Here is a 23,946-nt window from a genome sequence, read left to right as displayed (position 1 = left end):
AGAACATTATAACATTTATATAGTACTTTGTGTTATTTACTATCGCTTCAATCAGCTAGTATACCTATTGCTGTACTACAGTGAATCTTTTTTATGTTTAAAAAAGGGGCAAAAACGATAATGTCCATGTATTAGTATGTCCCTGTGCATACAATAAAAGAGCAATAAACAATATTAGCATCATTTTCTTAGTTCATGTCAATCAACATAAAAAACAACAATTTGCTGTAACAAAATGCTGCTCTTTAAATGTTACAAACAGACACTGACTACATCATTCTGACACCACCTTGAGCATTGCTGTTTCAGTGTAATAATGTCCAACTTTTATTTAACATTTCAAAGAAAAGTCTACATGTCCAGCAGTTTTGTTTCATACTTTAAATAACTCAAGCTTAACTGCTGGTTAAAACTAGAACAATAAGAGATAACAGAGCCTTTTGAAAGTACTTACATCGCTTGTGTTGACAAACCAGGTGATCTCACCATATGACGCCAACTCTCCATTGACATAGCAGCTGATTTCACTGTTCTTCCAGCGATTATAGATGTACACTATGGTCACCATATACCACTGTTAAATAAAAATAATATCAGCAATTATAAAAGGGACAGCATGACGTTATTTATTTAATATCGATATCACAAAGCTTGAGAGCATTATAACAAGGGTTTTCAAAAGGGGTAACTTTTGGACTCCAAAATATGATTAACCCCTTCTAGGAATTCACTTTCTATTTCCGTGCCTAAACAATCCTTCATACGGAGTAAGAAAAATATTAAATGTGAAATTATAAATCAGTTTCTAAAATTATATAATTAGTTTTTGCACTGTCATTGTACTAAAGCAAACAGTGAAAATATCAAGAAAATATTAACTTTTTATTAAACTGGTAGAAATTCTGAGTTTGACACTTATATATGTCTATTTGTGTATCAATACAATATAATAAATGATTAGTCCTTATAAAGCAGAATTAAATAATCTTTTTTTTTTAATAAGAATGTAAAAATATTATTCTGTTTCATTAATATCTTAATAACTTTGACAGCCCTAACCCTGTTGACCCTTTTGAAACCTTGTGGTCTCCTGGGAGACCTTGGATCCTACTTTTTAAAAAACCCTGGTCAATAGAAAAATGTGTTCCATCAGGAAGCGTCTGATGATAAACTTGCATTTTTAACTTTGCTACAGTTATGAGACGGTGGTCCATTTACACCCTCCAGAAATGACCTCACCAACACAATCTTCTTGAATTTCCATTAAATGGTGGGAAAAGCCAAAGAAGGTGCTTATCCCTTAGGTAAAACCTCTCCAGAGGGAATGGAATGGACTCTAAATATAGGCCAAATGCACCCCATGAAAGCTTTTTTAGAGCACTTGTGAGCTTCTTGATATTAGTAATGTGAATTTGAATAATATCAGTAAGTACCAGACTTTAATTGCTGAAAAGGACTGTCCATTGAAAAAAAAAATAATAATAATAAAAAAATAATAATTATATATATATATATATATATATATATATATATATATATATATATATATATATATATATATATATATATATATATATATATATATATATATATATATATATATATATATATGTGCGTGTGTGTGTGTGTATATACATACACACACACACACACACACACACACACATATATATATATATATATATATATATATATATATATATATATATATATATATATATATATACACATACATACACACACACACACACACACACACACACATACATATATATATATATATACACACACACTGCATGTCTTCTTGGATCATCCTAGTCTAGATCATTGCAGTGGTTGTCCATCTCTAGTCTAAAGGTGCTATCCGAGGATGCCTCCCCATTCCAGGGGGCATATGGGATCTAAGCAGAGAAGGGATTTGGTTTCTTCTAGAAAATCCTCAGACATGACTTGGCCTCAGCACAAACCCTCCTTCTTATATGTCAACTTTGCTCTCATTGTGCATTGCAGAGGTAAAGATGAAGACTTTGAAAGTGTACAGAGTTTGTAAGAGTACAAACTGGTAATGTGATTCATACCTTCTGGGGTTTAAAGTCATGTTTCACACAGTGCTGGAAGCCTTTGGCTTTGGACTTTAGAGAGGTCACAATCAGACATCCGCCCACAAAGTGTGCAGAATAGCCCAAACTTTTGCTGGTGCGGAAGCTAGGGATGAGGGAAAATACAGACCACAGTTAATAAAAGCTTCATTTCAGATGAGGGGTTCTCAAGTTTATACAGCTCTATTCTCAGAAGAAGGAGTAACTTCTGTTTTAACCCTTTGATGTATAAATTATTAAAATATATATTTTTTTAAACTATTAAAAGCATCAATAATTTAATAATTCTCCATTTTTATGTTTAGATTTTTGTGTATTTTGAAAGACAAATCTGTCCATTTTGCATCAAGGTTTGTAATTCAATACAATTCAAGCCTTTGGCAGTTTGTTGGTAATCAATGAATATTTTTTTTCTATTCATCCTGAGTAGAAACTATTTTATATTACATTAATATGAGGTGTTTGAAGAACCAAAAGCAGGCTGAAAGTGCATAACCAACCTACCCTTTACTACATATTGGTGCTTATACTGTATAACCATGGTGTTTTGTAGTTAGTTCACCCAAAAATAAAAATTTCATCATCATCTACTCAAAATGAAGATATTGTAATATTTTGTACATCTGTCTTATGGTTTCGGAATAACAATGAGTAAATGGCATGGTAAGTAAATGATGACAATTAAAATTTTTGGGTGAACTAAAAATTTAACTAAAATATTATTTTGAATGTTCTGTGAAAACATCATTTAAAACAGTTTTGTGAAAAGTCACAATAGAGCAAAATATATTATATTAGAAAATGGATGGATGGATGGATGGATGGATAGAATTTTATAAGAAGGCCTGTAATGTAGAGAATCACTTTTCTCAGCCCAGTGAAAAATGTAAATCCTACAGTTCTTTCTACAGGGTCAATTATCGTTTGGTGAGTCAAAATAGCTCCATTTGCATAAATTACATTTTTGACAGAAATTAATTAGAAGCTGAAAATAGGACAAGAAGGCTGTGAAATGCTGTCCTTGAGTAAGTGTAAACGCAAGACAGAGAAAAAAGAGGAAAATATACAGAATTGTATTTTTCTTCATCTAACATCTACAAATATTTTAACTTTTATGGCACCTTAAAGACAAAGTCAGCTAATATTTCGCTATGCACTGCAGGTGCCTGGTTCTTTAGAAAGCATCTTGAATAGAGGTGTTGTATTTAACATTACAGGTTTGTGTGTGACCCACCAGTAGAGATAAGGCTTGTCCTTGTCAACGTTTATGTTATTGATGGGGTCCAGGCGCAGCCAGGTGTGGAAGGTAAAGCCGTTCTGGTATGGCCATTTTGCAATAGGTGGAAGTGCAATAGCCTGATGATACAAAAAACAAAGAAACATTTTTTCCAGTTAGGTTTCAATATTTTGTTGTCTTGTTTTAAATAACCAGAGTATCATGCAGAATAGCATATGAGCAGAACAAAAAAAAAAAAAAAAAAAAACTAAAATTAATATCCTTGGAGGGATGCGCTCAAAACGGTTGTGTATGTTTGTACACAGAAGATTTCCTTTCATATTTGTGAATTACGGATGAAAAATGAAGGCAAGCGCAATGTTATTCTTTTTTGTGAAGCCAGCATCCTATCTTGTGCTGGAATAACATCTAAACATCCAATCAAAGCATTTCCTAAAAGGATGGCATCCATTTGGCGGCGTTTCAAGTGAACAATGACAACACAGGAAGTGTTCCATACACATGCCATATAAAACATCAAGATCCCCATACTGTCGGGATGATAGTTTGATTATAGATATATTTGCCAGATATATCTGCCTGCGGTCCTCTCTAAACGCACAGAAAAAAAAATTATGTAAATTTTAAAGCTGAGCTCAAAGCAAAAACCAGTGTCAGTAGTAAAACACACAGGATCTAAGATGTAGAAAAAATGATAGTCTATCCTGAAATACTAATTAGCTGTTTTTCTCAAATTTCTTTCCAAACTAGAAACTTGCTTGTCTTTTAATCTAAAAAAAGATGAGTTTAAATCAATATACATGTTTCCTATCAAAATAATTGATTGCTCATTGTGGCGTAAAACTGTTTTTCTAAAGAGTAAAACTCTAGTTGATGGGACATGGTTCTTGTTTCATGAGCCATGTCACATCCTTTCTTACTCTAGAAAGCAGATACAATTACCTGTGAGTGTTAGACGTTGCTTTAAACTTTCATCGGTCACATGACTGAAGGAATACCTTGATAACTAAGTGAAAGAGTGGTTATGTAAAGCTTTTTGGAGACAGAAATTAAATTCTGAATTTTTACCCTAAAGTTTTAAAGTCCTAAAGTCTCCTAATCTTGAAAGCAACACTGAGTGTGTTTGTGTGTGTGAGAGAGAGTGTGTGAAAAAGACTCTTTTATTTGTCAAAATTAGTCTAAAAATTTTGTAGTGAAAAGATCGTGTTGCAGATCTCATGCTATACAGTTTCAAACAAACAGAAGATTGATTTTTTTTTTTATTAGGTTAAAGTTGTTGTTACTAGGATGCATTAAATTGATCAGTGAAAGTAAAATGGCAGCTCAAAAAGTAGTTAAGCATAATTTCCCTGATTTAAACACATTTTGTAAGTTTATTACAGAGAGGAAGTTCAAATGTCTGGGAACTAATGGACCAAAAAAGAGAAATTCTGGCATGTTCCTTTCAAATCACTTATTCATGAACCACAATAAAAGTTTTCACAGTGTATAGAGGCAGATGTTATGACTGAAGTCAAGTTTAAGGACAGTGCAGTTAGACAAATGTTTGGGTCATGGTCTCACCGCAGCACTCTTCCCTGGGAAGCTGAAAAAGGAATCTGGGCCATTTCTTTGAGCCATGCACTTCAATATGGATAGCAGCTTGACGGCATGAGGAGGCTAATAGATAAAAGAAAAAAGAAAAAGCATTTGAACACTTGAACAAAAACTCACACAAACACCCACACAAATAAATACTTGGAGTTTGACTGCAGTGTTTTTCCTACCAACATAAAATATTCTGCACACTACAAGTATATAAAGAAAAATACTGTCACAAATAATTTTGGCTAGTCTGAATCTTACTTGTGTTGTGTCCATTTTGAGAAACATCTTCTGGATTTAGACATGGATTTTATATGTGAGTTTACTGAGGTAAACCAACCTAAAACATATCCCAAACCGAGACGTATTTGGTCCATCAGCAATACGTACATCAGACAACAGAGTCATAATAATGACTTCTGCCCATAGGTTGTAAGATACTGACACACATGGATGTGTGCTCTCCTACTGCTCTGACATGTTTATTTCATGCTCTGATCAATGGCACTGACACAGTTCCCCAGTATAGAAACAGCCTAATGCATCAAACCCTACTGCCTTTTCGCTGTCTCAACACCTCCCTCATGCACTGAAGACTACACGGAGAACAAGGACATACATTTTTTTCCATTTCATATATTTAAAAAAAATTATAGTAAATTGATGCAAAGCACATTTCAAAGAACAAAGAAATTAAATAATAAATCAGCTTTATTTAAAACAACTGACAGACCTAGTACTTCGCAGCATATGACTGCATGTGAGGTGGAGAGGCGAAGTGTTTCTCAAAGAGTAGATAAAGAAGAGAAAACCATTACCCATTGGCCTTGTTCTCCTTTCAGTTTACTGAAGAACAGCTTCAGTTCCTTCACTGTGATACTGTAGCTGGCCAGCACACCTAGCATGTCCACCATCAGATCTGAAAAACACCACACAGAAACATGAGGTGAATGTTGCGTCACAACTGAAAAGATATAAAATGAATAAATATAAAAAAGTAAATATTTGGTTTCAGAGACAATGCTTGTGAGTAGGGGTGTCCCTGACTAAGGATTTACATTGTTGAATCAGAATTGTCGAATCTTGCCGATAGTCGACTGATAGTCGAGTTTGGGGGCAGGGGGCAAAATGCATTTAATTCGACAGGTATAAATACTGACTTTAACACACAGGGAAAATGTGTAACGGAACCCTCGCAGATATTAACTGGGCAGTGGCGTGCACAAAAGGGGGTCCGGGGGGACTCAAGCGCCTGCCCCTTTGAGGTCTGACGCTAAAGTGCCCTTTTGGTCCAGTGCCCCCGGTCTGCGATTTCTGCCGAGGGTAGGGGTGTGCGATATGAAGATTTTTGATCGTGGACGATAAAAATGTCTCCACGATCTGCTTTTGAAGAAATAGCGCAGTATCATGCAACAGCGCACATTCTATCAGCTGCAGTTCTGGTGCCGCCGTATCAATATATTGTACAACGCCACAGACATTCGCTTCAGTGTTAAGTCAGCGGTAGAGTTACACTCACGGGACACTGCACTTATTCACAATCACAAAAGTACATTATCTGCATCTGCTTTAAAGCCTTACTGGTTAAACATTTCATTCTTTTTCTGAGCAAATACAGCCAAAGTGTGCAAAATAAAAAGCCCGTCAAACAGCGCCTGATTACTGAACCAAGTTGTGTTTTGTGCTAATGCTGTCAAAACACACAAGATTTATGTATAGACTCAGTTGGTTATGTCTAAAATGAAAGTAAACAGCTGAGAGAAACGAATGCATGTCTGTATATTAGATGCATGCAGGTCTTAAAGGGACAGTAGGCTAAACATGCTGCCGACTGTAATTAAAGGGATTGTTCACCCTAAAATTTAATTTCTGTCATTATTCACTCACATGTTGTCCCAAACCTGTATTAGTTTCTTTCTTGTGCTGAACACAAAAGAAGATATTTTGAAGAATCTGGGTAACCAAACAGTTGCTGGTCCACCTTGACAAAAAAATAAATACTATGGAAGTCACTGTGGACCAACAACTGTTTGGTTTTCCACATTCTTCAAAATAGCGTTTATGTTTAGCAGAAAAAGGAAACTCTTTCAGGTTTAAAACAACTTTTGAGTAAATGAAGGTATAAATATAAAACACTAATTTTTGGGTGAATTATTCTTTTAATGTTAATAAAACACCAAACACAAAGAGAAAAATCACTCACTACTCTTGACTGAAGAAATTTAATACAGTTGTTTTAATAGGAATCAATCTATACAGTGTTTTATTTTTATATTTGTTTATAGTTTCTTGAATGCTCCTGCTAAATACACCTATTGTAGGCTACCTGAAAATAAAAAAACGGTTTATTTTATTTGTATATTTGTAATGTGTATCTTTGCTCTCATTTTTTAATAACAAAGATAAAATAATGACAACGATTTTTATCTTCACCCACTTTGACCTAAATATCCGCCATACTTTTTTATATTTTGTTACCTTGAAAGGCTTTGTCTTAATAATAGGGAAATTAGTTTGACTGTAATGCTCAAACAACTTGCAAGATAGAAAAACCAACATGACAAAGAATTGTGATAAAATTGTGAATCGTGATATTTCTAAAAAATATATATATTTTTCCCATATCGCCCACCCCTAGCCGAGGGGGACCAAACCCTTCAATGCACATACATTTTGACATATATTTTTGTCCCATGACCCGTTCATTGCTCTTTCAAGTGTGAATCCCACATAAATGCGGATGTCATTCCCGAAATTTTGCAGCGTTGTACGTGACCAAAAAATAAAAGTTTTATAACAAATTCTGAATGGATTATATATAGCCTAGAAAGCACACAACCAGCACTTGCCTTAAAATGAAAAACTTTTTTTTACAAAAATCCCTGCCGTCTCTTGCCGGTCATGGATTATGGAAAGCGAAACTTAAATCTCTCATAGGGGTGGTTGGAATTATTCATGCACGTTAAACATATTTATTAAAATCTTCTTTCTTTTCAGATTCTTATGTACAGCATTATCATAATAGGCTGTATATAGAACCCTTCAATGTTTGTAAACATCGAAAGCCTAGGTTGGGTGCGCGCACAGTATGGGGTCAGAAAAATGGCCCGGCTAATAGACCGGCATATTGTGTCAAGGTTTTTGACACAACAGGACCGGGAACAGTACCATTCTAAACTTGTTTTAGCTAATGGCGATTGTCTGCCTGATCCCGAGCTCCTAACAGAATGGGTAGACAACGTTAGCAAGTGGCCAGATATTCACTGGCCCGCCATATACTGCTATCTGATGGACAAGCCGAGTGTTTACACACGCAAAAAACTAAGAGCCTACAAATTGCTAGATGCCTATACTTGCGTAGTCTGTCCAAGCAAGGACAGTATCTAATTGGTCAAGACATCCAGATGGGACGGTCTGAAAGCCGAGTTTAAAAGCTCAGGACACCATCTTTTATTTCTTACTTACTCTTTTCAAAACTCTTTGTGCTTCAATTTTTGCCACCGCGTGCTGCTCTTTGAGCGTGCTCTGGCCCACATGCCAGCTGCTACCGCGATGGAAAGAAAACCAACCTAGTCTCGTTACATCCTTTTATTCTTTTACTTTAGTTTCTTTTCTTTCCGTGGAGTTTCATGTTCTAATTTAAGTTTGCTACAAAGTCCAGCTCCGACTGCACTCGCTTCAAACTTCGACCAGACACCTCCGCATCCTCAGCCAACGCCCAAGACTTCACTTCAAAGACTACTGAACTCTCAACCAATCAGACACTTCGGGGAACTCCCTGTCTGCAACGACGACACAACCCCATTACACAGGCAAAGCAAGCAAGTACACCTCCAGATTCTAACTGAATCAGGTGCAGTTAATATAAATTTTAGCCTCATTGAGAAACTCAAAGCGAGGGTTAAATAAGTGATTGATGGTTGTTCAGGTCTATGCAATTGAACATATTGTTGTAAACTTGGGATTTCACATTTTCATTCTCTTGAACTCATCCTTTCCTCACTTTCTCTCTTCCTGCAACGTGTGAATGTGTGAATGCTTGTGTTCATGTGTTAGATTAGTTTATGTCTTAGGTTTATATAAATAAAATCTGATTTGTATTGAAAAGAGAAGTATCTTGTGTTTTCTGCTCACAAGTTAATGTCTTAATCTGCCGATCTACTGTGCTATTAAATAGTGTTTTCACTATATTTTGGATTTTAATATCCAGTGCAGAGTTTGTTATACGGCTCGTTCAGTGAATCGCTGTAACACTGATTCTGTTCAAATCCCTATAAAATCATAAATGATTCCCTTTGAGCTAAATTAAACTATTTCTTTAAATTACATATTAATATTATATGTATTTCGCTTACAACTTGATGGGTTTATTTCCCTAGAAAACCCTGTTGCACTAATACATTCCATATACACGTCAGTGCGTGATGAGGTCAAAGAAAAAAATTAATAAAAAATACCCGGACATGTCATTTACATAACACACGGTTAGAACAGGCATACGTAGCAACACGTACATAGTAGACTACTTTTAATTTTTGATCTCAAGTGAGCACTACAAACACGAGCCTCTTTGATCGTAGCATTGTCCCTAATTTGCAGCCACAGATGTCGTCTATTTTTTTTTTTTAAACGGATGAGATCCTGCAGGAATCCTGAAAAACTTGACTCCAGAACTGGTGCGATTTTCACAGTCCACGAAAAGTAGGCATTTTTTTCTTGACGAGAAATTCTCTGGTTAACACAATTCAATGGGATGGAATGAACTTTCTGACCCCAACATGCGCACTGCGAACTGCGAATTTTCCTGTGACGTGAACCGTGAAGGGGTCTATTAATCATAACACCTCTGCGAATATTCAACTATAAGATTGGTAGTCGAATCAGGCTCCTCTTATCAAAGCATCGACTCTTCGACTATTCGGGGTTACCCCTACTTGTGAGTAGGGTTGTAACGGTATGAGATTTTCACGGTATGATAATCGTCTCAGAAAATATCACGGTTTCGCGGTATATATTAAACAATAATTCTTATCACTAACAATGACTCTTAAAAGAATAAGAACAAGTTATTTGAGTGAACAAATCCTTTATTGCAACAAACTTGAAATCATTTTAATGAAAGTCAGCCTCCCTTCTGAGGAAAAAAAACAAAAACAAAAAAACTATTACAAAATTAAGCCTTATGTATATCTATATCTGTCAGTCCTCTGTCGTGTGTGTCATGTGTACCCGCCTCAGGTTTCCATATTTGGTTTGTTTCCTGTCCTCGTCTAGTGTGATCATTAGTTAATCCTTGTCCAGCTGTGTTTGTCTCGTTATCTATGATTTACCTGTGTATTTACAGTCCTGTCTGTTCAGTTTGATTTCGTCTGGTCTACTCGTTACCCCCGGTGTTTCCTGTCTGTAAGCCTTGCCTTGTCCTGCCATGTCTTGTCCTGATGTCTTCATTAAAGACTATGATTTGAAGTTACATCCTCGTCTGCGTGTTCCTGTGTCCTCCTCATGTGTGCACCGTGACAATATCACACTTTAACATTTTAATTAACTTTTAATTTAACAACACTTATTTTTGAAAAAGTGCTGCACAACAGAGGTATTCTAAGTTAAAACATGGACAAACATGATATTCCTTCAAAATAATGTTTAAATAAATTAATTATTATAAAGAATATTATTATTGTTGTCATAACTTTTAAGTACTTTGTACAATGCTAAATTATTTCTGTCAGGACTTCAAGTTAAATTGAACTTTTATTTTGACGGTAGCAGACCTTTGTAGCAGACCTTTGAGTTTAGCGTATTTGACAATGGTTTTTCTCAAATAAAACTGGTTTTCTCTCATAGCAGCTCTGCTGATGTTCATGTTTATGTAGACGCTGAAAACACCATTAGTGTCATGCATGCATACTTCAGTATGTAGTAGATAAAACAGCGCCACTCATATCTACTTTTGATTTATCCATCCATCAGATTGCGCGTTTTAAGTGACAACCTCGTTAATGTTATACTGTAAATCCCATGTTCACGACTGCACCAGCATTCCCTCTTCATCATGGAAATTATACCTTATAACTTGTTATAAATGCAACATACCTTTTATCTGCACGGAGGGACGATGTCCGCGAATATGAGCAAACATGTTGGATGTATTGCCTGCTTTTGCAGCCACTTTGTGTCCACATTTTTAGCAAATTGGATTCGTCCTCAAGGACAACCCTACGTTTGTGTTTTTTTTTTTAATATGCAAAGTATTCCCATACTGCAAATTTAAACTTTTTTTCGGCGGGGGATGGAGATTAGATACAGTCTCTGTCATTTCAGCAGAGTGAGGCAGCCGAAATAAATTGCATATGCGTAGGTGAGATTATTATATATATATTCTTTCATACCGGTATATCGTTACAACCCTACTTATAACAATTTTTGAACAAGAATGTTGTTTGTGTTAATGTTTTGCAGCATCAGAAAAGTTTTGCCTGTGCTACAGCATTTAGCACAAGTGATAAAGCAATGAGGACATGTAAAATCATTGTTCTGTACAAAGGCTGAGAGCACCTGTGATCAAACTGGAGTTAAGCTCCATCATGGTCCAAAGACGAATAATGAATCACTAAAACTGTACATGCACAATGTCAATTTGCACAATCTATACTAATTAAAACAGTAATGTTGTCGCTATAATCAAATCTATAAACTGCATATAAAAATCCATAAATATCTATAAAAATCTATATTTGGAATACCTTGATATGCCAAACTGAGCTTTGTGGCTGATTACACGTGTGTGAGTTTTTTGTGTCAGTGCTGCAATGCTAAAGCACTACATGCTGACTGAGCAATGACAGACTCATCAGCCAAGTGCTAAACAGAGCATCATAAGTCATAATTTTGCATAGAATATAAAGAATTTTTACAATACTATTTTGAGCAGAGTGAATTTAATGAATTTTAATAATACATACATGCTGATGTTCCAACCTGTATAAAATTATGCAAAGTCACCCGGTGAGTATGAGAATTAATATAAAGATGTTTATTGGCATCACTAATTTAACCATCAGTAACAACGGTTCATTATTTTTTTATTTTTTTTTTATAAAGAAATTAATACTTTTATTCAGCAGTGAAAGCATTTATAATGTTACAAAAGATTTCCATTTCAAATACATGCTTTTCTTTTGAACTGAAAACTCACGCAATGGCTGCCAAAAATTCAGCTTTGCCACCACAAAAATAAATGGCATTTTAAAATTTTAATTGCAATAATATTTAACAATATTACTGTTATTTTATTAATTATATTGTTATATGATTTCCAAAAAAAAAGTATTAGAGTGTCACTTATTTAACATACCTGCGATCATGGTGTCGGCCTGGTCTATGCGCTGAAGTACCAGCTGGATGAGGCCGATTTCTGTGCAGGCCTGCAGGTTTCGCAAGCTCTTCTTCAGCGCAGCGGTGAACATACTCCACACTTCAGCTTGGCAAGTGGAATCACATTTATCCAGCAGCTCTACCATGCAGATGATGCTCTCCGTCTCCTGGATGATAAAGTTCATCTCCAGATCGAACTGTCCCCCAACCAGCTGCACAGACACAAAGTTAGTCACAAATGGAGTCAAAGCCAGAAAAAATATAATAAGAAGAATTTAGAAAATGAGTATCAATCTGAGGCAAAATGCAAATAAAATCCAGCAGCTAAGGAAAAATCCCACAGAATACAGCAGAAACAATTCATATAAAATTACATTTAAAACACAAAAAAGTTAAATGAATGTGAGTAATAGCCAAAATATTTAGAGTTGCTTTTTATGTTGGCAACAATTTATCAATTTATGTTGGCTTCATTCCCAACATTAAATCCGGTTAACCAAATCCCAGGGCTGCAATTCATGCCAATCCCATTGTAAAACATCTGGCAGCATCTGGATGTAAAAAGCCTCTCCACAACTGGATTATTGTGACAGGATTTCCACCTTACCCCAACACTGGCTCACTTAGCCATAAGACAGTATGAACCCTAGGTTAGAAAACACTACTCTAATCACTCATTGTAATTGCGATGGCAGATGCTTCACAGACATGAACTGTAAACCTAGATTAACCTTGAAATGATGATATCATATATGAGCGCTACACACTGCACACAGATAAAAGCCAACGACCCTGCAAAACCTTTTCATTTACAAATGCATATTTTGGTAAATGAATATTTTAGGGATGCATCATTTTATAATTTGTTGGGAAATATTACAAAAAAATCTAAATAAATAAATAATTAAAAAATAAATGTCTAAACATTTATTATTGGCTTTCCTGTAGCTCAAATAGTAGAGCATGGCGCTAGCAACGCCAAGGTCATGGGTTCGATTCCCAGAGAAAGCAAGAGCTGATAAAATGTCAAAACTCAAAAATGCATAAATGTAAATGTAAACAACAATAATTCTTATTTTTCTATTTTTTATTACAAATAAGATTAAAGCATACCCAATTTTTTCCAATATTGAGCAGTGTCAGATGTGAATAAGTATATGAAAACTAGCTTGCACAAGAAACCAGGGCTTATGGGTTGTTCTTCTCTGTTTTGATGCTAAACGTGAGAAATTAATTTAACACAGCATGACAAGGATCTCTGTATGAGGGGGTATGAGTCTTGCAAACAACACAAATAACTTCCTTGTCTCTAAATAAACTGTGCACCTCATAAAATACAATAATCTGTCAACACTTAATAGTTGGTCAGACATTTTTACATTCGAACAGTTCTTTATGGCACATGATAAGAAAAACAATGCAGATGTCAGGATTAATATTACTGAGGTGGATGTGGTCATCTCACAGTTATAAGGGTCTGAAAAGATTGCTGTCATTTGCCAGTAGACAGGCCATGACCACAATTTGATCAAGGACTGTAGTAGAGTATAAATCCATAGGCTATTTGATAGAAACTGTCCCATTAAAATGACTGAAGGTGAATTAAAGGAAAGGGAGGAGAGGGGGGTTTCACTGTCAGTCTGCAGCAACAAAGGCTAACAAGGCAAGAGATAAAAGCCATGATCAGTCACACACACACTGTTGCCTCCCCATTGGGCTTCTTCCTTCAAACCCACTGAATGATAGATTACTTATGCGAATGGCGAAATATGAAAATGAATGAAATAAATGGATGCATATGATGGGCGGTCCTGCATTTCACCTCAAGTTTGGCCTCTAAAATCACCCTCCCTTCACCACCATAGTCTAATATATCACCACCCCCCTTTAAATTTGCATTCTGGGAAGAGGAGATGATTGCGTTGTGTGGCAAGCAGCACGGAGAATGGCACTCAGATAGATCTGCGGCCACCATGCAGGTGATTAATGGGCCTGACATCCTCACAGACTGAACGGCAGTGAATGTGACTTTGGGGTGAGGATGGTATCAGCTCACACAGAGGACGCGCTGAAAGCGAAAGATGCTGATGTCGACTTTGTGTAAAGCCCCTGATTGGCAGAAGATCAGCAGATAGAGATACGCATCAAGGAAGTTAGTCAATGTTCATGAGTATTTCAAAAATAACAACAATTGTCAGAGGTGTTATGGATAATAGAAAACTAATTAATGTTTTAACTGTCTAGTAATGGCATAACATTGCTCTCAAAACAGACAGTAAACAGAAAAAAATTTCTGTACAATTTTGCAGAAAAAAACTGTTACCTGTAAACTGTAAGATACTTTATTATATACAGCCTTTAGTTTCTTCTTATTTTTGATATCAGTGCATTAGGATGTTTTGTGTTACATTTTCATTTATTTAGTTTATTGCATTACTTTAGTGTCATGTGTTACACTGATTGTTGTGTCTTTGTGTGCATGTCCCTGTGCACAGTTATACACACATACATGCCACTTTCAATGAACTTTTTTCTGTGTCACTGTTATTATTATGGTGGTTATCAATATAGATTTTGGTAGTTTGCAAGACTAGTGCATATTAATATCTCTAGCAACCACGACTACTGATCTTAAACAACAAAGTTTGGCGATATGATCGTAAGTTTGGACATATTCTGAGGTTTATACAGATCTAAAACCTCATCTCTTGCTGTGGTTTCTTGTTTAACTTGCTATAAGCTTATCAAGTAACAATGAGCTTTAAAGTAGGCTATAATTTAGAAATTTCAAAATAGAGTACTTTAATATTTTATTAGTCAGTGTGGTTGTAGATAACACTTCATCAAAAGGGAATAATGATTAAAAATGTCTTGGTTCTAATAAATATTTTCAAACACTTAACCTCTCCTCAAATGTATATTATAGATACAGACTTCATTGTAATTAAAATAAAAAAGCTAAGACATACCTGCAAGGTCTTTGGCCTTCAAATTAGAGCCAAGAATCCACATAATATAGTGGTAAAGGGAAAACAATACCATTAGACCAAATTCAATTTTACCTGTAATAATACCTGCAAGTGCAAAAAATGTAGTTTTTTTGTTTTTTGAAGTTCAGAAAAAAGCTCTCTCTCATTGTTAGGGTATTTTTCTTTCTAAAAATAGTCAAATCATTGTCCCTACAGAAATGAATAAGCAGCTATGGTAATGGAAATTCATAGCCTACTAAGATGAGAAAGATTTGCCTATTAGTAGCAGCAGCATTAATTCAATTGTCTTTGAATAAAGATTGTTTTCTCTTTTACTTTATCATTCTCTGTGACTCTGCTCTGGAACCCTCCTGGGGAAAGTGGGCGGCACACACTTTCAAATCTGCTGTTATATCCTCCTATAGCTCTTTATCAGTAGTGATCAGAGACCACAGAGGATTTATTTGGGTTTCTTTACCATATCTGTTTTTCTCACCCTCTGTTTCTCATACAAAGACTCTGCACTAGCTGATGATGCAGTCACCAGATCCCTCAGAGGCAAACCGAGCCCTGCATTTCACTTCTGAGGACCCAGTGAATTAATAATGGGTGAACAGCTCTTGGTCCACAGCTGACAATAACAAGAGCTTTTCTCCATGGTGAGGTGAACTACACCAGGGACAACCACGCACACTTTACGTACAGCCCCAAGTTGCTAGCTAACATCTTATTTTAGCACTACAGAAATGACGTTTATCCAGAGGAAAGAATTAGCTCAGTGCTGGGAATATAAAGAAATAGATAAGATCAGTACTGTTCAGTATCGAGCAGCAAAGTTAGACTCAAACTTCTCGAAAAGCTCTTTATTAAATAATTTCCTGTTGTTAGTGCAGGATTTGTAATGAAAAGACACAACAACAAATGACTAAGCTACATGCAATAGCACCGCCAAAGACAGCATGTATTTTCATTCATCCATAACTCATTATCTGTTGCAGCCCATTAAGCCATCTGAAGAGGAAGTGCACAATTCAGGTCACCTTGAATAAAACCATTACAAATAGCTTAATCAGAACTGAAACTATATTCTCTCTTTCATTTGTCGATGTTTATTTTCTTTGAATGAATGATGCATTTATATAGCGCATTTATTGTGTATTGCCGTACACCCAAAGCGCTTTACAATCATGTGGAGGGGGTCTCTCCTCAACCACCACCAGTGTGCAGCATCCACTTGGATGATGCGACGGCAGCCACAGGACAACGGCGCCAGTGCGCTCACCACACACCAGCTACAGGTGGAGAGGAGAGTGTGATAGAGCCAATCAAGTGGATGGGGATTACTAGGAGGCCATGATTGATAAGGGCCAGTGGAGGGAATTTGGCCAGGACACCGGGGTTACACCCCTACTCTTTACGAGAAGTGCCATCTTTGGACGACTCAGGGCCAATTAAAGGGGTACTCCACCCTAAAATGAAAATTCTCTCATCATGTACACACCCTCATGCCATCCCAGATGACTAACTTTCTTCAGATGAACACAAAGTTTCAGAAAAATAATCCATCTCTTTGCGTCCACAGGGCTCTACAGTGAGACCGAAAACTACTGCATGCGACTTTGAAAAAATATTTAGGAGCACCAGTGCGACTGACCCGATCAGTATATTTGTGTTTGTGCTGAGGGAGCTTTAAAGGTTTCTAATGTACTTACATGTTTTTGCAGCGTTGAGTAATGGATCACAGACGTATTCTCTCATTATAACAAAAAAAAAAGTGTAGACAGAGTGTAAAATAAATAAGAGATTCATTGTGCAGTGTAAGGAGCTTCGTTGATTATAATGGAGTTTTGTGAGACCGCGATGAACTAAGATGAGTGACAGCTTTTAATGATTAAGGGAGTTTGCAAATGTGATATTGATTTAATACAACAGTTCATTAAACAAGAAGTTAATATTAAGTGACTTATATTGTCTGACTACAACATTATTGACTTTTTTTGCTCTATTTCATCGACGAAAATAGTTTCAAACAAAGTCTCAGCCGCTGCGCATCTCTATTCAAACACAGCGGTGTTTCGTTTATGAATGAACTGCGTTTTTAAATGAATCTAGTGAGTCAATAATTCAATTAGCGATTCATAAAGACAGTCACGTACTTCATTCCTGAATGAATCAGCTGTTCGAACGAATCAATTAAATGAATGATTCAGTGATGAAATCAGTGACATACCGCCACCTACCGGCAGTTTTAGTTTATTTTTTTAAGTATCTTTTCTGTTATTTAAATCAATTAATATGTCTACATTCAAAATTGTATATTTAAAACATTAACCTCAACATGAATTTATGAATTTAATTGCACTTATGCAACCTCTGAGCCTCATTAAACATCTGACAATACATCTACAAGCCACTTGTGTTCTTCTGTGCCACCTCTGTTGTACAAATGTATTTCTTAAATACTGATTTCATTTGATTGGCATCTTATTCTACTTGTTTTTATTCTGTTGTATTAATTAGAAATGATAAAAAGCTTATAAATATATTTTTCTGAATTTGACATAAAAGATGACACTTTTAATAATGTTAGTAAAAATGCCATTACAAAGGTAAAAACAAAATTCCCTGTAAATCACTTTAAGGAGTCAAATATCACCTCGTAATGGGAAGGTTAATTTTTTAACAGAATTTTTGAATATTGATTTGAAGGTGCTCCTAAATTTTTGACCATGCTCCTAAATATTTTAAATTAGGAGCACAAGCGTTCCTAAAAAGAAAAGTAAGCGTAGAGCCCTGGTCCATATAACTGGGGTTTTATGGAATACCATAGTGTTCGCTTTAATTTATGTGGTTTTTGTAGCATCAACTTGCATTGCATAGACTCACAGAGATGGATAATTTATCTAAAAATCTTTCTTTGTGTTCATCTGAAGAAGGAAAGTCAAACACATCAGAGAATACAGTTAATGATGAGACAATTGTCATTTCTTCCTTTTTTTTTTTGTAATTTTTGCCTTTATTTCGATAGGACAGATCAGAGCTGACAGGAAGCGAAGTGGGAGAGAGACAGGGGGGCTTGATCGAGAAAGGTCCTCGAGTCAGGATTCTAACTCAGGACGCCCGTAACACAAAGCCGCTGGATATCGGCACACTGCCCACAAGTCTATCGGCTCTGATGTCATTTCTTCCCTTTAATGTGACCACAGTGATGCCTATGAATGTGAGCCAGAGAAGGACAATACTACAGAGATGACAGACTAGAGAGCAAAAGGGAATGAGCAAATGGAGAACAAATTTATGAGAAAATCTGTTTAGGCTGAAATTGTAAAAGGGGTAAATCTCCAACATACACCAGACAACTGAGAGAGAAGCATTTACATTTTTTAAATTTGCAAGTCTAATTAGTTTAACGCTCAAGTCCCTGCCCTTGGTTTTCCCAAACACGAGTGAAAGCTTTCCCTGAAGTAAATATGTAAATCCTGCTGTTTACTAATAGTGCATTATGATCAAATAAATAAAAATGCCTATCACTGATCAGAACAAAATGTAGCATCTATAATCTAAAGTACAAACTATTTAAAAAGCACTTTATATGAAAAGACTAATGATCTGACCGGACAGGCTACATTAACATTAGTTCCAGCACAGTGCATTTTCATTTAATTTTAAACAAACACACAGACACACACACACACAATCATAAATGCAACGCTTACCAGTGCTAGCAGATCTAATGGATTAAGTTCTGCTAATTCTCTAAATAACTAACAAAGATGTTGATTACTGCAATTGACTGACTCTTGTTCAGTAAACAGTAGCAGAGCTTTATACAGTCTATCTTCCTTTTGCACTCTTTCAGTTCAACTTTCTAGCATTAGTTACAGTGACATCAGCCTACAGCACTACTAATGGGTCAGTGAGACTTATTTTGGTTGGTCAACCAAGCATATTAAGAGTCAGCCAACTAAGCTAATTCAAAGTACAAAACCTTTCTTATTTTCCCAAACGCTTTTTAATACAGAAAAAGAAAAAAAGTAAAAAAAGGGATAATGAATCAGCTACACGGTCTTTATTGGCTATTCTTATATTTTTTTCCTGAGCACAAGAAAACATCATGTTTGAAAGTGGAAAAATGGCATGCTTTTGATAATGGTACACACCTTAAAAAAACTGTCAGAACTACTGAGATGTACATTTTCCCTTGAGCATAAATGCCAGTAAAAAAAAATAGCTACTGCAGTAAAACAATTGCAATTTAATGCTTGACAGAATTTTTGTTCTCTGGGATTTCAGTCAGTGTCATCCTGGACAGCAGGCACTCTCAGGCAGTTTTATTCCTGATTCATTGCTAGAGAAATTATGGGAAGTTGCATTGTAAGGACTCTCCCGAAGGACTACATGATGTTGACACATGTAGCCCACCTTTCAAATCACAAATGAACGGTTGTGTAAATTTCTGTCATAGGGACAACACTATTTATAATGTTTTATTATTATTATTATTTTAATCTGTATATTACACTTCATGACACAAAATGAAAATTCTATAATTTTTTGCCATTCTATTTCTGTATGACTATATCTACTGTGAAACACACATAGAAGGTATTTTGAAGAATGCTGGTAGTTTTGTTCCACAGCAAAAAGAAAGAAAGGCATACAGTATAGTTTGGAATGACATGAGTGTAGATTTTGACAGAATTTCATAATTGAAATTGATTCCTGTCCTCAAATTCCTCAAATTCCTGAAATTCCTGAAGTTTGGAATGAGCCCCAGCATCCTCAGATCATTCTACACCTGCACTGTGGAGAGCATCCTGACAGGCTGCATCACCGCCTGGTTTGGAAACAGCACTGCTGGCAACCGCAAAGCTCTGCAAAGGGTCGTGCGAACTGCCCGTCACATTGTTGGAGGTGAGCTTCCCTCCCTCCAGGACATCTACACCAGGCGGTGTATAAAGAAAGCCCGGAGGATCATCAATGACTCCAGCCACCCGTCCCACAGACTGCTTTATCTGCTGCCCTCAGGAAGACGTCTCCGCAGCATCCGATCCCGCACTAGCCGACTGAGGGATAGCTTTTTTCCTCAGGCTATCAGGCTAATGAACTAATACACCCTACAGCACACTCCCACTTTACAATATACCACGCACTGCACTTTAATTCCATACAGTTCAAACTGGACTACCAGTACACAACTGCACAAATACAACAATCTTTTTGCCAGCACTGGATACCATCCAATGCACATCCATGACATTTGCACATCCGGTTTATATATAATCTGCTGCATCTTCGCATATTACTGTGTGTATATAACGTAGAATGTGTACTACATACTGTGTATAATGTGTATCGGTAACTGTATGTCTGTCTAATAGTACACCGTGTGTACTGAGTATATGTATGTGTATATTACACATTGTCATCTGTATAAGTCTGTACGTATGTATGGTAATGTCTATATGTAAATTGTTTCTGCACTGTCTGGAGCACGCTCTCAAGAATTTCACTCACGAAGGCACATGTGCTGTGGTGATGTGACAATAAAAGTGATTTGAATTGGGTGAACTCAACACACATTTCATACCTGATTCAAGTCCAACCCAGGTCATGTTTATGTCCTTGTCCTGCTCTCTATCCTACCCTTGTTCCCATCCTGTATCTTATTACTGTCTATCACAAAAATGGCACAAAAAAAAACATCCAACAAAATCTGCATGACACTTCAGAATATTCACTAGCCACAAACCAATCAGCTGTTTGCTCAAGGCTAGACTTCAGCAACAAGGGTGAATTTTTAGTTTTTTAATGTTTTAATGTTTTATACCAGTGTTTCCGCTACCATTATCTTAGGGGGGCGGTCCGCGAGTAACTTCATGAGCATTTGTCCGTATCATTTGAGTAAAACTATCCTCATACCATATACAGACAGAAATGTAAAGGTATTCACGGCAACCCATCAAAATAAAAGTTCGGTTTACCTTGAAGACATTGCGGCAGAAATAGCCAACATTACTATTGTTCAGTAGAATGCATGTAATAGGCCACTACTAAAATTATTAAAACCTTATTTTTAAGGGATAATCATACAATATTTCTTCAATGTTTTTAATTGTAATATTAAATCCCCTTTATTTTCCAAAAAAATAAAAAAAAATTGTTTAATTTTCATAAATTAAAAGATAAATTAAATGAATGTTTTATGCCTTAAAAATTGCAATACACAACACAGAATTTCTGAGGGAAAAAAAAATCATAGGGCTATTGTAAGAATAAATCAGGCTTGTTTTTATGCTTTCAAATAATTAGACATGCACATGTTATTTGGTAACAATAAAACATAAGGTTGGAAAAAATTTCATAGGGCCCTAAACATGTCATTTTTGTTAAACTTTTAATGAATTGATGTTAAATTGTTCAAGTTTCATGATTTTAATTAGCTAAACATGTTTTTTGATTAATAAAATTTAATCTAACCATTAAAAACGAGTCTAAAAAAAACGGAATCCAAACTCCACACCCCCACCCCAAAGCCAAAAACCTAGGGGAAACACTGCTTAAGTTATGAAATACCCCCATCTCACTTTGTCTGGAAGTTTTTAAAAACAAGAACACATCCGGTGTGAACGGGTCCTTACTCATTCTGCACCGCCTGCTCTCAGCAAGTGTGGTTTGAAGAGCCACATTGCCTGCAAAATCATGACAATGATGGTACATCATGCTTCAGGGCTCGCAAAATCGCTAGCCTGACGTCCCGGGGCTATTGTGTTTTCCAGTCGGGCTACCAAAATGTATCACTGCCCTGCCCGACGGGCTACCTTAAATACAGGGCTCCCACGCAGTGTTCACTCTAAGCTGTTCTTCCACCGCGGAAACTTCATAACGATGTTTAGACCGCTATAGAAGAATTCATATGTTCACTTTTTTTATTGTTCATAATAAATTTTATCCATTTAACACATCCTTGCTGAATAAAGTTTATTTAACTTTCTTTAAACTTTAAAGTATCTTTAAAAAACAAAGAAAAAAAATTCTGACCCCAAACTTTTGAATAGTTTATATTGTAACACAAAATCTCTATTTTGACTAAACACTGTTCTTTTTAACTTTTTATTTTTTTTAAATATCACAGGTCCCAAAAAATACAGTATAAAAAATAAAATAAAATAAAATAAAAAAATAAAGCAGTACAACTGTTTCCAACATTGATTAAAAATCAGCATATTAGAATGACTTCTAAAGAATCATGTGACTCTGAAAATACTGCTTTGCTTCACAGGAGTTAATTAAATTTGAAAGTATATTAAAATAGAAAACATTTATTTTAAATTGGAATAATATTTCACAACATTATTTTGTGAAATAATATTCAGTATTTTATTATTAAATAGATACAGCCTTGATAAGCACTTTTGAACTGCAGTGTATTGTACAGTAAAAATGTTTTCTCAGGTAACCTAAAATGTACATTTAGTTACATCAAGGGTCAAATCAAATATAAATAGCACATTAAAGTTAAAAGTTACACACTTTTTTGTGTGCGTGCTGTACAGGTCTGGTATAAAGAATGCTTTTGCTCAGGTGCCCTGAAATGTCTGCCCAATAGAGACAAGTTTTGCTCAGCAAGAACAAAAATTAGAGGGAACATTGCTCCCACGGGTCCTTAAATTTGATAACTAAATTGAAGAGTTTTTAAGGCCTTAGACAGTTTTAAATACGTTAAATGGTATAAGAAATAATTTTTCAAATTGCCTTAAATAGATTTTTAAGAATTCTGCAGATACCTTGTAATTTGTAAATAGTAAAATAAAACTCTTTCCTTTATTCGTTGATATTTGTGTATTGAAAATGTTTTTGATTGACATTTATGGTCTTTATTTTATTTGGGCTCGTTAAATTAATTTTCGGGCCACCAAAATCTGAAGAGTACCTGCCCGAAGGGCTACCAGGAATTTTGCGAGCGCTGTGCTTCAATCACAAATTTCTTTACACAGGTCAGAGGGCATGATTAACTGCATTTTGTTTTGTTTGTTTTTTCCGTTTTTTTAAATAAAAACACTAAATTAATATATTTTACGTTTATATTTATATATTTTATTTATGTATGTACTAATGGCTAGCATAATGCCTTTTAACGTCCTGCTACTTTTAAAAGCTAAATCTACCGTTTTTCATTAAACAGATGTGCATTCCTTTATCACAGGAGCAGAGGATTTCTGTAATCATTGTTCATTCCTCAGATGAGTTGGCTATTATCTAATCATTACTCAGACTGACCCTGCTATCAGCTGAGGCAGAACGCTCGACTCCTCATCCTTTGCACTGATGGGGTAATGTTAAAGTCTGTATTTAATAGTCACTATCAAATAGAGCAATCGGCCTCCGGTCTCTGTGAGGCTGCTAAATGAAGCATCAAAGAGGAAGCGGAAAATAGCCAACAGAAAACTTTCCTCATTAGCAGGGCGTAGACATGTCCAATTCATGGGAAAGACCAAGTTTTACATGCCTCCTTATAGTTCGAAGAGTTTAATTTTAAATAGTTTATTGTGATTGTCTGAGTCAATGAAGAATTAGATCAGTAGCACAGAGAGAGAATATTCAATGAGATTTGGCATATAGATTTAGTAGGTCACATTTGGATAGCAGAGCCCATAATATATTTGGATATAATGAAAGTCTT

At 35.7% G+C, this 23,946-nt stretch overlaps 1 protein-coding gene across 1 annotated transcript in view; it reads right to left on the bottom strand.

The window, feature by feature from the left end:
* Positions 1–23,946, bottom strand: part of LOC306874378 (lipopolysaccharide-responsive and beige-like anchor protein) — a 270,819-nt gene that overhangs the window by 215,632 nt on the left and 31,241 nt on the right. Inside the window, exons 2-7 of the mRNA XM_079424376.1 lie at positions 12,275–12,506; positions 5,739–5,839; positions 4,900–4,995; positions 3,334–3,455; positions 2,079–2,205; positions 455–574 (exon numbers count right to left, since the gene is read on the bottom strand). Of these exons, the coding sequence (XP_079280502.1) occupies positions 455–574; positions 2,079–2,205; positions 3,334–3,455; positions 4,900–4,995; positions 5,739–5,839; positions 12,275–12,506 (798 nt within the window). The remainder of the gene's footprint in view (positions 1–454; positions 575–2,078; positions 2,206–3,333; positions 3,456–4,899; positions 4,996–5,738; positions 5,840–12,274; positions 12,507–23,946) is intronic.

The sequence above is a fragment of the Barbus barbus genome, assembly GCF_936440315.1.
Source record: "Barbus barbus genome assembly, chromosome: 8".
Classification (NCBI taxonomy): Eukaryota; Metazoa; Chordata; class Actinopteri; order Cypriniformes; family Cyprinidae; genus Barbus; species Barbus barbus.
This window is presented reverse-complemented; position numbering and strand designations above follow the sequence as displayed.